Here is a 12,625-nt window from a genome sequence, read left to right as displayed (position 1 = left end):
AACACACATGACCCATCACGTAATCATGCTTATTCAGGTTTTGCTTAAGACCCATGCATCTGTTTTTATCTCAATATCAAATCATTTCTGGGTAACAAATTAGGTCCCTTACGGTCATTATTTTCAATCAAAATAGTTAAAAAGAAACAAAAATAGCTTCTTAGCAAAAGCAATTTCTCAAGAAAGAATTTAGCCAAGACTGTCTGGGAGTGGTCTGAATGGGGAGGGGGAAACTAAAAACTAGCTGTTATTGGTAGAGAGGTTTGGAACTCTGTTTCTTATTGGTCTATTAACTCATTTTCCACATGGTGATGTCACCAGGCCGACCAAAACTCCCACAAAAACAAGCTGAAATTTCAGGCGGTCTTTTCAATCAGCTCAACACAAAGGCCTGATCAGAATGTTCACATTACAGTATTATTCCAACCTAAGTACAGAAACATATATAAAGACACAGGAGAATCCCATTTTCTGGGCCTTTAAAATGAATAAATCCTGACTGTGTGTCAGACCTACCTGTGGGTTAACGTCCAGTATGCAGGTACGTCCTGCGTCCACCACCTCGTGGATGGAGTTCATCTTGGTTCCGTAGAGGTTTCCATCGTACTCTCCATGCTCCAGGTAGCAACGGGCCTTAATGTCTGCCTCCATCTGGGACCGAGACACAAAGCAGTACGACTGGCCGTCTCTCTCCTCCTCCCGAGCAGAACGAGACGTGACTGGAGGGAGGTGATGGTGGGAGGTAAGGAGGAGGAGAGAGTGAGAGGTGGGGTAAGGAGATTGAGGGAGGTATGCAGGAGGGGTGAGGAAAGAGGGGTGAGGAGAGAAAGAGGGGTGAGGAGAGAAAGAGGGGGGGTGAGGAAAAATCTCATTAATCCATAGGAGACTGAAGTTTGTCTCTGATATACACACACACGGGGGGGTGGAACTCACACGGGACGGTGGTTCCATAGAGCAGGGGGTTGATGATGATCAGTCTGTTCTTTAGGCTGCGCCGGCCCACTCCCTGAGCACCAATCAGAACCAGGGTCTTCCTCTGGAACGGAGGCATCTTGGCCACCTCTTCGTAGATCTGCAGCTCGTGGCGGTCAAACTCTGGTCGTCACGACAACAGACACGCTACCACCATCAGCTTAGTTTGCTCAGTAATAATACTAACACATAACTACTGAACAAAAATATAAAAACACAACATACAACAATTTCAACGATTTTACTGAGTTAGTTTAACATAAGGAAATCTGTCAATTGAAATAAATTCATTAGACCCTAATTTATGGATTTCACATGACTGGGCAGGGGCACAGCCATGGTTCGGCATAGGTCCACCCACTGGGGAGCCAGGCCCAGCCAATCAGAATGAGTTTTTCCCCACAAAAAGGGCTTTATTACAGACAGAAATAATCCTCAGTTTCATCAGCTGTCCTGGTAGCTGGTCTCAGACGATSCTGCAGGTAARGAAGCCGGATGTGGAGGTCCTAGGATGGCGTGGTTACACGTGGTCCGCGTTTGTGAGGYCGGTTCAACGTACTGACAAATTCTCTAAAACGACGTTGAAGGCGGCTTATGGTAGAAAAATGTACATTCAATTCTCTGGTGGACAGTCCTGCAGTCAGAATGCCAAATGCACACTCCCTCAAAACTGGAGACATCTGTGGCATTGTGTTGTGTGACAAAACTGAATATTTTAGAGTGGTCTTTTGTCCCCGGCACAAGGTGCACCTGTGTACTGATCATGCTGTTTAACCAGCTTCTTGATATGCCACAACTGTCAGGTGGATGGATTATCTTGAGAAAGGAGAAATGCTCACTAACAGGAATGTAAACAAATTTGTGCATAACATTTGAGAGAAATAGTTTTTTTGTGTGTCTGGAACATTTCTGGGATCTTTTATTTCAGCTCATGAAACATGGGACCAACACTTTACATTTGTTGCGTTTATATTTTTGTTCAGTATTATATACAGTCATCTATACTACAGTTATATACACTGAGTGTACAAAACATTAAGAACACCTTCCTACTATTGAGTTGCTTCCCCTTCATCTACACTGAYTAAAATGGATTAACAAGTGACACCTGGTCAGTCTGTCATGGAAAGAGCARGTGTTCCTAATGTTTTGTACGCTCAGTGTAGAGCCCACAATAGATGGAAAATGAACCTACCTACTAGTTAGGCTATACTGTAGTACACTTTTATATCACTGAAATATTAAATGAATGGCTGCCAATAATGAGAGACATAGGTATATCCAGCTTGTTTTTTTGCTTTGATATGCATTAGGAGATGGCTCTGGCAACAACATGTTACTGATAGTAACACCACATGGTGAACTGAAGTCCTGTAGAGCAGGATCAGAGAGGTCTAATGGCTGGAGCTACTGTTATCAGTATAACAACAGCCACATGGTGAACTGAAGTCCTTTAGAGCAGGATCAGAGAGGTCTAATGGCTGGAGATACTGTTATCAGTATAACAACAGCCACATGGTGAACTGAAGTCCTTAGAGCAGGATCAGAGAGGTCTAATGGCTGGAGATACTGTTATCAGTATAACAGCCACATGGTGAACTGAAGTCCTTTAGAGGCAGGATCAGATAGGTCTAATGGCTGGAGATACTGTTATCAGTATAACAACAGCCAATGGTGAACTGAAGTCCTTTAGAGCAGGATCAGAGAGGTCTAATGGCTGCTGAACTCACTGCATTCTTGGACATCAGGTACATCATCTTCTCTTCTTCTTCTTTCCTGTTAGTGTCCCACAGAGAACGCTGGGGGAACAAAAACATTAAAAGTTCACTGAACCACAAGAGGGCACCAGAGTAAACATTTCCTAAGTAGGTCTGAGTTGTGGACACACAGTAGTGGGGAAGTGGTGGGGGGTTATTTATTAGAGTGTGGATTCAGCCTATACTTTCATGGCAGTTTGCTGCCAAATGTGATCATTAGAAATAAACTGTCATGTATAGAGGCTGTGTGTATATAGTACACTACTTTCACTATATAGGGTAAAGGGATCCATTTGGGACACACACGAGGACACAAACTGGTGGGGAGAAGATCGATTTTGGGGTAGATTCAGTAGATTGTTGAGTATAGAGATGTGTGTTACAATTCCATTTCACCTCAGTTGAACCAGGCAGTATTCTGAGTTATATAGGCGGGTGTAAAGAAGTCTAACTCCTAATAATAATTACATTTTAAGCACTTTTCAAACACCCAAAGTCCATTTTACATAGTCAGAAATGTCCTGATCCATTCCATTCTCTCTCTCACAAAGGCCTTCCTCTTCTCCTCTAAGACTGACTGGGGATCAGTCCTGTGGCTCCTCCCACAATGTTGACTGCCTGAGGGACAGGATGTGAGGTCAGAAACATGCTACTTCCTGTTTCTCTTGCTCTACTCTTAAGGACAGTTCATTTTTGTAATAAAGTCACAAATGGAATACTACGCCCCTATCCCATTAGGGGTGCTCAGGGCGGTTAGGACAGCTGGAAGCAATATGATTCAAAGTTAGTGATGCACCGATATGACATTTTTGTCCGATACCGATATCTTCCTTGCCAAAAACAATACCAGATTCCCCCCAAAATTGGCCTTTTAAGCATTTCTATGTACAGTTAATAGTTAACACACACATGACGCAGCGGTCTAAGGTACTACATCTCATGCAAGAGGCGTCACTACAGTCCCCTGGTTTGAATCCAGGCTGTATCACATTCGGCATGATTGAAGTCCCATAGGGCGGGCGCAAAAATTGGCCCAGCGTTTCTCCGTTAAATTTCTCTGTTAAATTTCAATAGGCGAACAACAAGTGCTACCTAGCTAATCTGACACAACAAGGATTCCTAAATCATTGCTAAGAAAGTGAAATGACTGCAGGTTTCTATTGGTCATTGTTTTCAGGCTGGTTGTATGGGTGTAGCTAGGTACCAGCAAGCGTAGTAGCTACCCCAGAAGTTGCGGTTGAACAAATAATGTTTATTACCAACGCGGTATTGTAAACATATCGTTCGTGACCGGTGTTTGCAGACTGTTTTGTACAGCTTTGACAGTGCTACTGATAGTAGTGGTGGTGCTAAAATTGCTTTCTTGCTTGCAAATTCAGAACACACAACATTCTACAATAGAACTGTGTTATTTTACATGTCAAATTAAAAGCTTATTTAACGCATTAAATAGTGTTATTGTGAAATAGTGTTATTTGACGTGTATCTTTTTTGACACGCAAAGACYCAAACGGCTTTCCATAGTATGTCGTGAAGCTATTACTGTGTAACTCCGGTAGGGCAACATCTGAACAATAGCGCACTTGGTGGCGTTAGTGTGTACCGGTACTCGACCAGTCGCGAAAGCCAACATCACCCACGACAGAGAACGGTTGATTTTCAAGAGCAATGAATTCCATTATCTTGGCTTTAATGAATTTCGCCTTTGAGTTGTCTCGCTGAAATGTTCTTACTCTTTCAAATGACTTGACTTGTTGACTGCTCGATCCACACAGCAGACATTGTGGGCTAGTTTAGGGATGCTGTGTTGCGCAACATTTTACGTGGCGTCATTACATCATGTACCTACGTTATATAGGTAAGCACGTCAGCTTTGACATCGGTTTTTAACATTGCCGTTAAACTAGACATCGGGCCAATACCGATGTTGGCATTTTWAGCKAATATYRGCCGATTCCGATATATCGTGCATCCCTAATTAAAAGTTCCACCTAGCCAATCAGAAGGCAAGATGGAGCACGGACCTATTACCATATTGCTTACACKGCATCTCTCCATCCAGTTGTTTCAGATCRAGTGCCTCCGGGTGGATGTGGGAAAGTCATTCAACCCTGAGTCTAAGAGAACGTTCCTCTGAAAGTAGTAGCAGAGCCATATATTTGATCAATAAGGCATGAGGACCTGTGGATTATGGNACATCATCTTCTTCTTCTTCTTCTTTCCTGTTAGTGTCCCACAGAGAACGCCTGGGAGGAACAAAACACATTAAAAGTTCACTGAACCACAAGAGGGCACCAGAGTAAACATATTTCCTAAGTACGTCTGAGTTGTGGACACAAGTAGTGGGGAAGTGGTGGGGGGGTTATTTATTAGAGTGTGGATTCAGCCTATACTTTCATGGCAGTTTGCTGCCAAATGTGATCACTTCAGAAATAAACTGTCATGGGTATAGAGGCTGTGTGTATATAGTACACTACTTTCACTATATAGGGTAAAGGGATCCATTTGGGACACACACGAGGACACAAACTGGTGGGGAGAAGATACGATTTTGGGGTAGATRTCAGYACTTTGTTGAGTATAGAGATGTGTGTTACAATTCCATTTCACCTCAGTTGAACCAGGCAGTATTCTGAGTTATATAGGCGGGTGTAAAGAAGTCTAACTGCCTAATAATAATTACATTTTAAGCACTTTTCAAAACACCCAAAGTCATTTTACATAGTCAGAAATGTACCTGATCCATTCCATTCTCTCCTCACAAAGGCCTTCCTCTTCTCCTCTAAGAACTGACTGGGGATCAGTCCTGTGGCTCCTCCCACAATGTTGACTGCCTGAGGGACAGGATGTGAGGTCAGARACATGCTACTTCCTGTTTCTCTTGCTCTACTCTTAAGGAGCAGTTCATTTTTTGTAAATTAAAAGTCACAAATGGAGTAAAGTTGTCTTGTGTACCTACAGTGCTAGTCATTAAAAAGAAGCTAGCTAGCTCATAGATGCAAACAACGTTCTTCCCCAAAAACATATCATCTGTTTCAGTAGCTATAGTTACCTGGCTAACTATATAGCTAGGTGTCATCATCTAAAATAAACCTCATTTATAAGACAGTTCTTAGTTGATTAATGGTGGTCGGACCCATCTATGTGAAGCTAGCTATAATAAGGATTAGCCAAAATAGTGGACTTTGCGGTTAGACTTCAAAATAAAAGTATGCCATTGACAGTGATGCAAATTAATACATTTACATTTAAGTCATTTAGCAGACGCTCTTATCCAGAGCGACTTACAAATTGGAAAGTTCATACATATTCATCCTGGTCCCCCCGTGGGGAATGAACCCACAACCCTGGCGTTGCAAGCGCCATGCTCTACCAACTGAGCCACACGGGAATACAAATAGTATAATTATGGCATAGTTTAATAGATCATGCTAAACGAGGTTGGAATGTTATATAAAATCAACAAAAGACAATTTGTTAATTTGACAAAAGCTTTTGAAATCACACTGGATGTATTATACTTTAGAATTGCATTGTGGGCAAACTTATTTCACTGTACAGCCTTACCTATGGATTGTGGATCAATGACATGGGGTATCAGTCTACTCAGTGACACCCAGAAAACATTAACATTGTAGTTCTTATTGCAGGACTCAACTGTGAATTGAGCCACATTTATTGTCAACCTATACTTAGAGGATGTTTTGGAGTCTGATAACTGAGGAGGACGTTGGGAAAAAATATATTGGGTATTGAGTAGACTGATACCCCATTTCATTGATCCCCAATCCTTAGGTAAAACTGTACAGTGCAATATGAATGTCAACACACACACAATAGGGTGACTGTGGAGGTGATTTCACAGTCCCGCGATAAGAGCTACAACGCTAATATTTACATAAACTCTTCACAGTTGTGTTCTGTGGGTGTCACCGAGTAGACTGACACCCCATTTCATTGCTTCACATTCCAACCTTGTTTAACATGATCTAGTATAAATATGGCATGATTCCACCAATTGTAACCTTCTGAATCACTTTCAAAGAGGTACTTTTATTTTGAAGGCAAACCGCGAATCCCTGTATTGTGCCTAATCCTTATTGCGGCTAGCTTAACAACACATAACCCGGTCCCGTTGAGACTCACTAGCCAGATGAAGCTAGCTGGCTGCTTATAACATTAGCTTTGGTCAACAAGGTTAAGTAGCTGGCTAACTATTTATCTTCATGAACTGATGTTAAATTTCAATAGGCGAACAACAAGTGGCTACCTAGCTAATACTGACACACAAGGATTCCTAAATCATTGCTAAGAATAGTGAAAATGACTGCAGGTTCTACTGGTCATTGTTTTCAGGCTGGTTGTATTGGTGCTAGCTAGGTAYCAAGCTAAAGCTAGCTAGCTACCCCAGAAGTTGCGGTTGAACAAAATAATGTTTATTACCAACGCGGTATTGTAAACATATCGTTCGTGACCGGTGTTTGCAGACTGTTTTGTACAGCTTTGACAGTGCTACTGATAGTACTGGTGGTGCTAAAGAAAAAAAAAAAGTAGTGGTGGTGCTTGGCTTGCGCTTGCAAATTCAGAACACACAACATTCTACAATAGAACTGTGTTATTTTACATGTCAAACTAAAATCTTATTTAACGCATTAAATTGTGTAATTGTGAAATAGTGTTATTTGACGTGTATCTTTTTTGACACGCAAAGACCCAAACGGCTTTCCATTGTATGTCGTGAATCTATTACTGTGTAACTCCGGTAGGGCAACATCTGAACAATAGCGCCACTTGGTGGCGTTAGTGAGTACCGGTACACGACCAGTCGCGAAAGCCAACATCACCCACGACAGAGAGCGGTTGATTGTCAAGAGCAATGAATTTCATTATCTTGGCTTTAATGGATTTCACCTTTGAGTTGTCTTGCTGAAATGTTGTTACTCTTTCAAATGACTTGACTTGTTGACTGCTCGATCCACACAGCAGACACGGTGGGCTAGTTTAGGGATGCTGTGTTGCACGTGTAGCGCAACATTTTACGTGGCGTTATAACGTCATGTACCTACGTTATATAGGTATGCACGTCAGCTTTGACATCGGTTTTTAACGTTGGTGTTAAACTAGACATCGGGCCGATACCGATGTTGGCATTTTTAGCTAATATCGGCTGATTCCGATATATCGTGCATCCCTAATTAAAAGTTCCACCTAGCCAATCAGAAGGCAAGATGGAGCACGAACCTATTACCATATTGCTTACACGGCATCTCTCCATCCAGTTGTTTCAGATCAAGTGCCTCGGGGTGGATGTGGGAAAGTCATTCAACCCTGAGTCTAAGAGAACGTTCCTCTGAAAGTAGTAGCAGAGCCATATATTTGATCAATAAGGCATGAGGACCTGTGGATTATGGATGAATAACACACAGCTAAGGGCTGTTCTGGGGTCAGCAGTACCTACCTGCCACCAGTTAGGGTCCTCTCTGTTGACAATGTGCAATACATCTCCTTTAGAGAAGGCCAGGCCAGCCTCCTTACAGGGGATCAGGTTGTCTGTGGCTGGGCTGTAGTTAAAGTGGGGTTTCAGATGCACCTGGAAAACAAGGTCTGTGTTACCATAGTTACAGCTTCAGGTAGAAAAAGGAAATAGGAGGGGTGTTTAACAAYGACATCMTCTTCAGATTGTAAATCACCAACAGCCCAACGCTCTACAGTCTGTACTGTGAGAATCTACAGAGAGAAACAAACAATCTACAGGACTGTATCTCTCCAGGAACAGGGTTAGAGAGCCCTGTCCTACAGGACTGTATCTCTGCAGGAACAGGGTTAGAGAGCCCTGGCCTACAGGACTGTATCTCTCCAGGAACAGGGTTAGAGAGCCCTGTCCTACAGGACTGTATCTCTCCAGGAACAGGGTTAGAGAGCCCTGTCCTACAGGACTGTATCTCTCCAGGAACAGGGTTAGAGAGCCCTGTCCTACAGGACTGTATCTCTCCAGGAACAGGGTTAGAGAGCCCTGTTCTACAGGACTGCATCTCTCCAGGAACAGGGTTAGAGAGCCCTGTCCTACAGGACTGTATATCTCCAGGAACAGGGTTAGAGAGCCCTGGCCTACAGGACTGTATCTCTCCAGGAACAGGGTTGGAAGAGCCCTGCCCTACAGGACTGTATCTCTCCAGGAACAGGGTTAGAGAGCCCTGTCCTACAGGACTGTATCTCTCCAGGAACAGGGTTAGAGAGCCCTGTCCTACAGGACTGTATCTCTCCAGGAACAGGGTTAGAGAGCCCTGGCCTACAGGACTGTATCTCTGCAGGAACAGGGTTAGAGAGCCCTGGGCCTACAGGACTGTATCTCTCCAGAACAGGGTTAGAGAGCCCTGTCCTACAGGACTGTATCTCTGCCAGGAACAGGGTTAGAGAGCCCTGTTTACAGGGACTGTATCTCTCCAGGAAGCAGGGTTGAGAGAGCCCTGTCCTACAGGACTGTATCTCTCCAGGAACAGGGTTAAGAGCCCTGCCTACGGACTGATCTCCAGGAACAGGGTTAGAGAGCCTGTCCTACAGGATGTATCTCTCGCAGGACAGGGTTAGAGAGCCTGTCCTACAGGACTGCATCTCTCCAGGACAGGGTTAGAGAGGCCTGTTCACGAGGACTGCATCTCTCCAGGAACAGGGTTAGAGAGCCTGTCCTAGCAGGACGCATCTCTCCAGGAACAGGGTTAGAGAGCCCTGTCCTACAGGACTGTATCTCTCCAGGAACAGGGTTAGAGAGCCCTGTCCTACAGGACTGCATCTCTCCAGAACAGGGTAGAGAGCCCTGTCCTACAGGATGCATGCTCTCGCAGGAAGCCGGGTTAGAGAGCCCTGCCCTACAGGACTGCATCTCTCCAGGAACAGGGTTAGAGAGGTCCTGGCCTACAGGACTGTATCTCTCCAGAACAGGGTAGGAGAGCCCTGTCCTACAGGACGTATCTCTCCAGGAACAGGGTTAGAGAGGCCTGTCCCCAGGACTGCATCTCTGGCAGGACAGGGTTAGAGAGCCTGTCCTAGCAGGACTGCATCTCTCCAGGAACAGGTGGAGAGGCCCTGTTCCTACACGGACTGTCTCTCCAGGAACAGGGTTAGAGAGCCCTGTCCTACCAGGACTGTCTCTCCAGGAACAGGGTTAGAGACCCTGTCCTACAGGATGTATCTCTCCAGGAACAGGTTAGAGAGCCCTGTCCTACAGGACTGTATCTCTCAGGAACAGGGTTGAGAGCCCTGGCCTACAGACTGTTCTCTCCAGACAGGGTTGGAGAGCCGTGCCTACAGGACTGTATCTCTCCAGGAAACAGGGTTAGAGAGCCCTGCCTACAGGACTGTATCTCTCCAGGAACAGGGTTAGAGAGCCCTGTCCTACAGGACTGTATCTCTCCAGGAACAGGGTTGAGAGCCCTGTCCTACAGGACTGTATCTCCAGGAACAGGGTTAGAGAGCCCTGTCCTACAGGACTGTATCTCTCCAGGAACAGGGTTAGAGAGCCCTGTCCTACAGGACTGTCTCTCCAGGAACAGGGTTAGAGAGCCCTGTCCTACAGGACTGTCTCTCCAGGAACAGGGTTAGAGAGCCCTGTCCTACAGGACTGTATCTCTCAGGAACAGGGTTAGAGAGCCCTGCCTACAGGACTGATCTCTCCAGGAACAGGGTTAGAGAGCCCTGTCCTACAGGACTGTATCTCTCCAGGAACAGGGTTGGGAGCCCTGTCCTACAGGACTGTTCTCTCCAGGAACAGGGTTAGAGAGCCCTGTCCTACAGGACTGTATCTCTCCAGGAACAGGGTTAGAGAGCCCTGTCCTACAGGACTGTATCTCTCCAGGAACAGGGTTGGAGAGCCCTGGCCTACAGGACTGATCTCTCAGGAACAGGGTTGGAGAGCCCTGCCCTACATAAGGCCTCACAGCAGAACTGTGCTCCTGGTTGTTTATATGGTATAACAGGTTTTTCCTATCCTCCCATGCTCCAGATCAGCTGTCCTTTATCTCCCCATGCCCAGATCAGCTGTCCTTTCCTTTACTCTCCCCATGCCCCAGATCAGCTGTCCTTTCCTCCTCCCGATGCCGCCAGATGCAGTCTGTAGCAGCTTTTTCCTGTTACTCCTCCCCATGCTCCAGATCAGCTGTCTTTCCTTACTCTCCCATGCTCCAGATCGCTTTCCTTTCCTTTACTCCTCCCATGCCCCAGATGCAGCTTTCGTTCACCTCCTCCGCATGCTCGCAGATCAGCTGTCCTTTCCTTTCCTCTCCCCATGCCCCAGATCAGCTGTCATTTTCCTTTCCTCCTCCCCATGCCGCCAAGATCAGGCTGTCCATTTCCTTTCCTCTCTCCCCGATTGCCCCGCCAGATCAGCTGTCTTCTTTCTCCTCCCCATGCCCTAGATCAGGCTTCCGCTTGTCCTTTTCCTCCTCCCCATCATGCCGCCAGATCAGCTGTCTTTCCTCCTCCCCATGCCTCCAGATCAGCTGTCCTTTCCTTTCCTCCTCCCCATGCCGCCAGATCAGCTGTCCTTGTATTTCTCCTCCCCATGCCCAGATCCGCTGTCCTTTCCTTTCCTCCCCGATGCTCAGATCAGCTGTCCTTGTCTTTCCTCCTCCCCATGCCCCAGATTCAGCTGTCATTTCCTTTCCTCCTCCCATGCCCAGCCAGCTGTCCTTTCTTTCCTCCTCCCCATGCTCCAGATCAGCTGTCCTTGTCTTTCCTCCTCCCATGCCCAGATCAGCTGTCTTCTCTTTCCTCCTCCCATGCCCAGATCAGCTAGTCCTTTCCTTTACTCCTCCCGCATGCTCCCAGATCAGCTGTTCAGTGTTCCTTTCCTGCCTCCCCATGCCCCAGATCAGCTTGTCCTTGCTCCTGTTTCCTCCTCCCCATGCCGCAGATCAGCTGTCTTTCCCTTTCTCCTCCCATGCCCCAGATCAAGCTGTTCTTTCCGATCACTCCCCCATGCCCCAGATCAGCTGTCCTTTTCCTTTCCTCCTCCCATGCCCCAGAATCAGCTGTCCTTTGCCTTTCCGTCGCCCATGCCCCAGATAGGCTTCTTTCCTTTCAGTACACCTTCGCTCCTCCTGCTCTTTGCATCTCCTCTTCCCTCCGCCATCCAGTCCTTCCCTTCTCCCTCTCCTCAGTTGCCCCAGTTAGTCCATGAAGTGTATTAAATTAGACCAGTGTGTCCCAGCAGGGTAAGAGTTCAGCCGTGGCTCTGTCATGTGGTAGGACGCAGACCGTCTCCCTTCACACCTGACAGTACAGAAAAAACACATGATGGAAAAAGGCAAGAGAATTCATAGAAAATGACTCAAGTAAAAAGTCACCCAGTAAATACTACTTGAGTAAAGTCAAAGTGTTTGGTTTGTAAATATGTATCAAAAGTAATTGTAATGTGCTAAAATATACTTAAGTATCAAAGGTAAAAGTATAAAAATCTTTTCGAATGATTTTTTTACTATTAGAAAAGACGGACGACGGCAACAGGTTTCTGTTCCCAGCCCTGCTTTAACAGAGCATCTGACTACTAGATCTGAGGAATTTCACCTAATCAACTGAGATCAGGTGTGTTGGTGCAGGAAACTCTACATTCCCAGGTGTCCCTCACGAGGAGGATGTTAGCACCCGTGTTGTAGTCATGTAGGAGTGTGAAGGGAAGCTTAACTGAGAACTGAGGGACTACTACTGAAATCTGGTCAAGTACAACTCGTTGTTTCTGTTGCAAAACATTTTGGCTACGGTTCCCTAATAAATATGACCTCTGGTTCACCTGTGAGGGTGCTGGAGTGTCGAGTAGCTGGGCAGGATCTTTGAGGGTGATGCCCCCGCTGGCAGTCGCTCAGCAGCTCCAACAGCGCCTTGGGATGCTGCCCAGCTCGCGC

General features: G+C 45.8%; 1 protein-coding gene across 1 annotated transcript; it reads right to left on the bottom strand.

The window, feature by feature from the left end:
• On the bottom strand, positions 1-10,869 carry LOC112078087 (protein PALS2-like). Its single transcript, XM_070441935.1, has 7 exons — positions 10,780-10,869; positions 8,188-8,319; positions 5,467-5,563; positions 4,934-4,975; positions 2,705-2,734; positions 934-1,098; positions 1-719 (listed from the first exon to the last, which is right to left on the bottom strand). The coding sequence occupies exons 1-7, from the start codon at positions 10,867-10,869 to the stop codon at positions 418-420; spliced, it is 858 nt and encodes a 285-aa protein (XP_070298036.1). The 3' UTR covers positions 1-417.
• Between the last annotated feature and the right edge of the window lie 1,756 nt (positions 10,870-12,625).

This window comes from Salvelinus sp. IW2-2015, unplaced genomic scaffold (assembly GCF_002910315.2).
Source record: "Salvelinus sp. IW2-2015 unplaced genomic scaffold, ASM291031v2 Un_scaffold5240, whole genome shotgun sequence".
Taxonomy (NCBI): domain Eukaryota; kingdom Metazoa; phylum Chordata; class Actinopteri; order Salmoniformes; family Salmonidae; genus Salvelinus; species Salvelinus sp. IW2-2015.
Note: the sequence above shows the minus strand (reverse complement) of the source record. Positions and strands in the feature narration are given on the sequence as shown.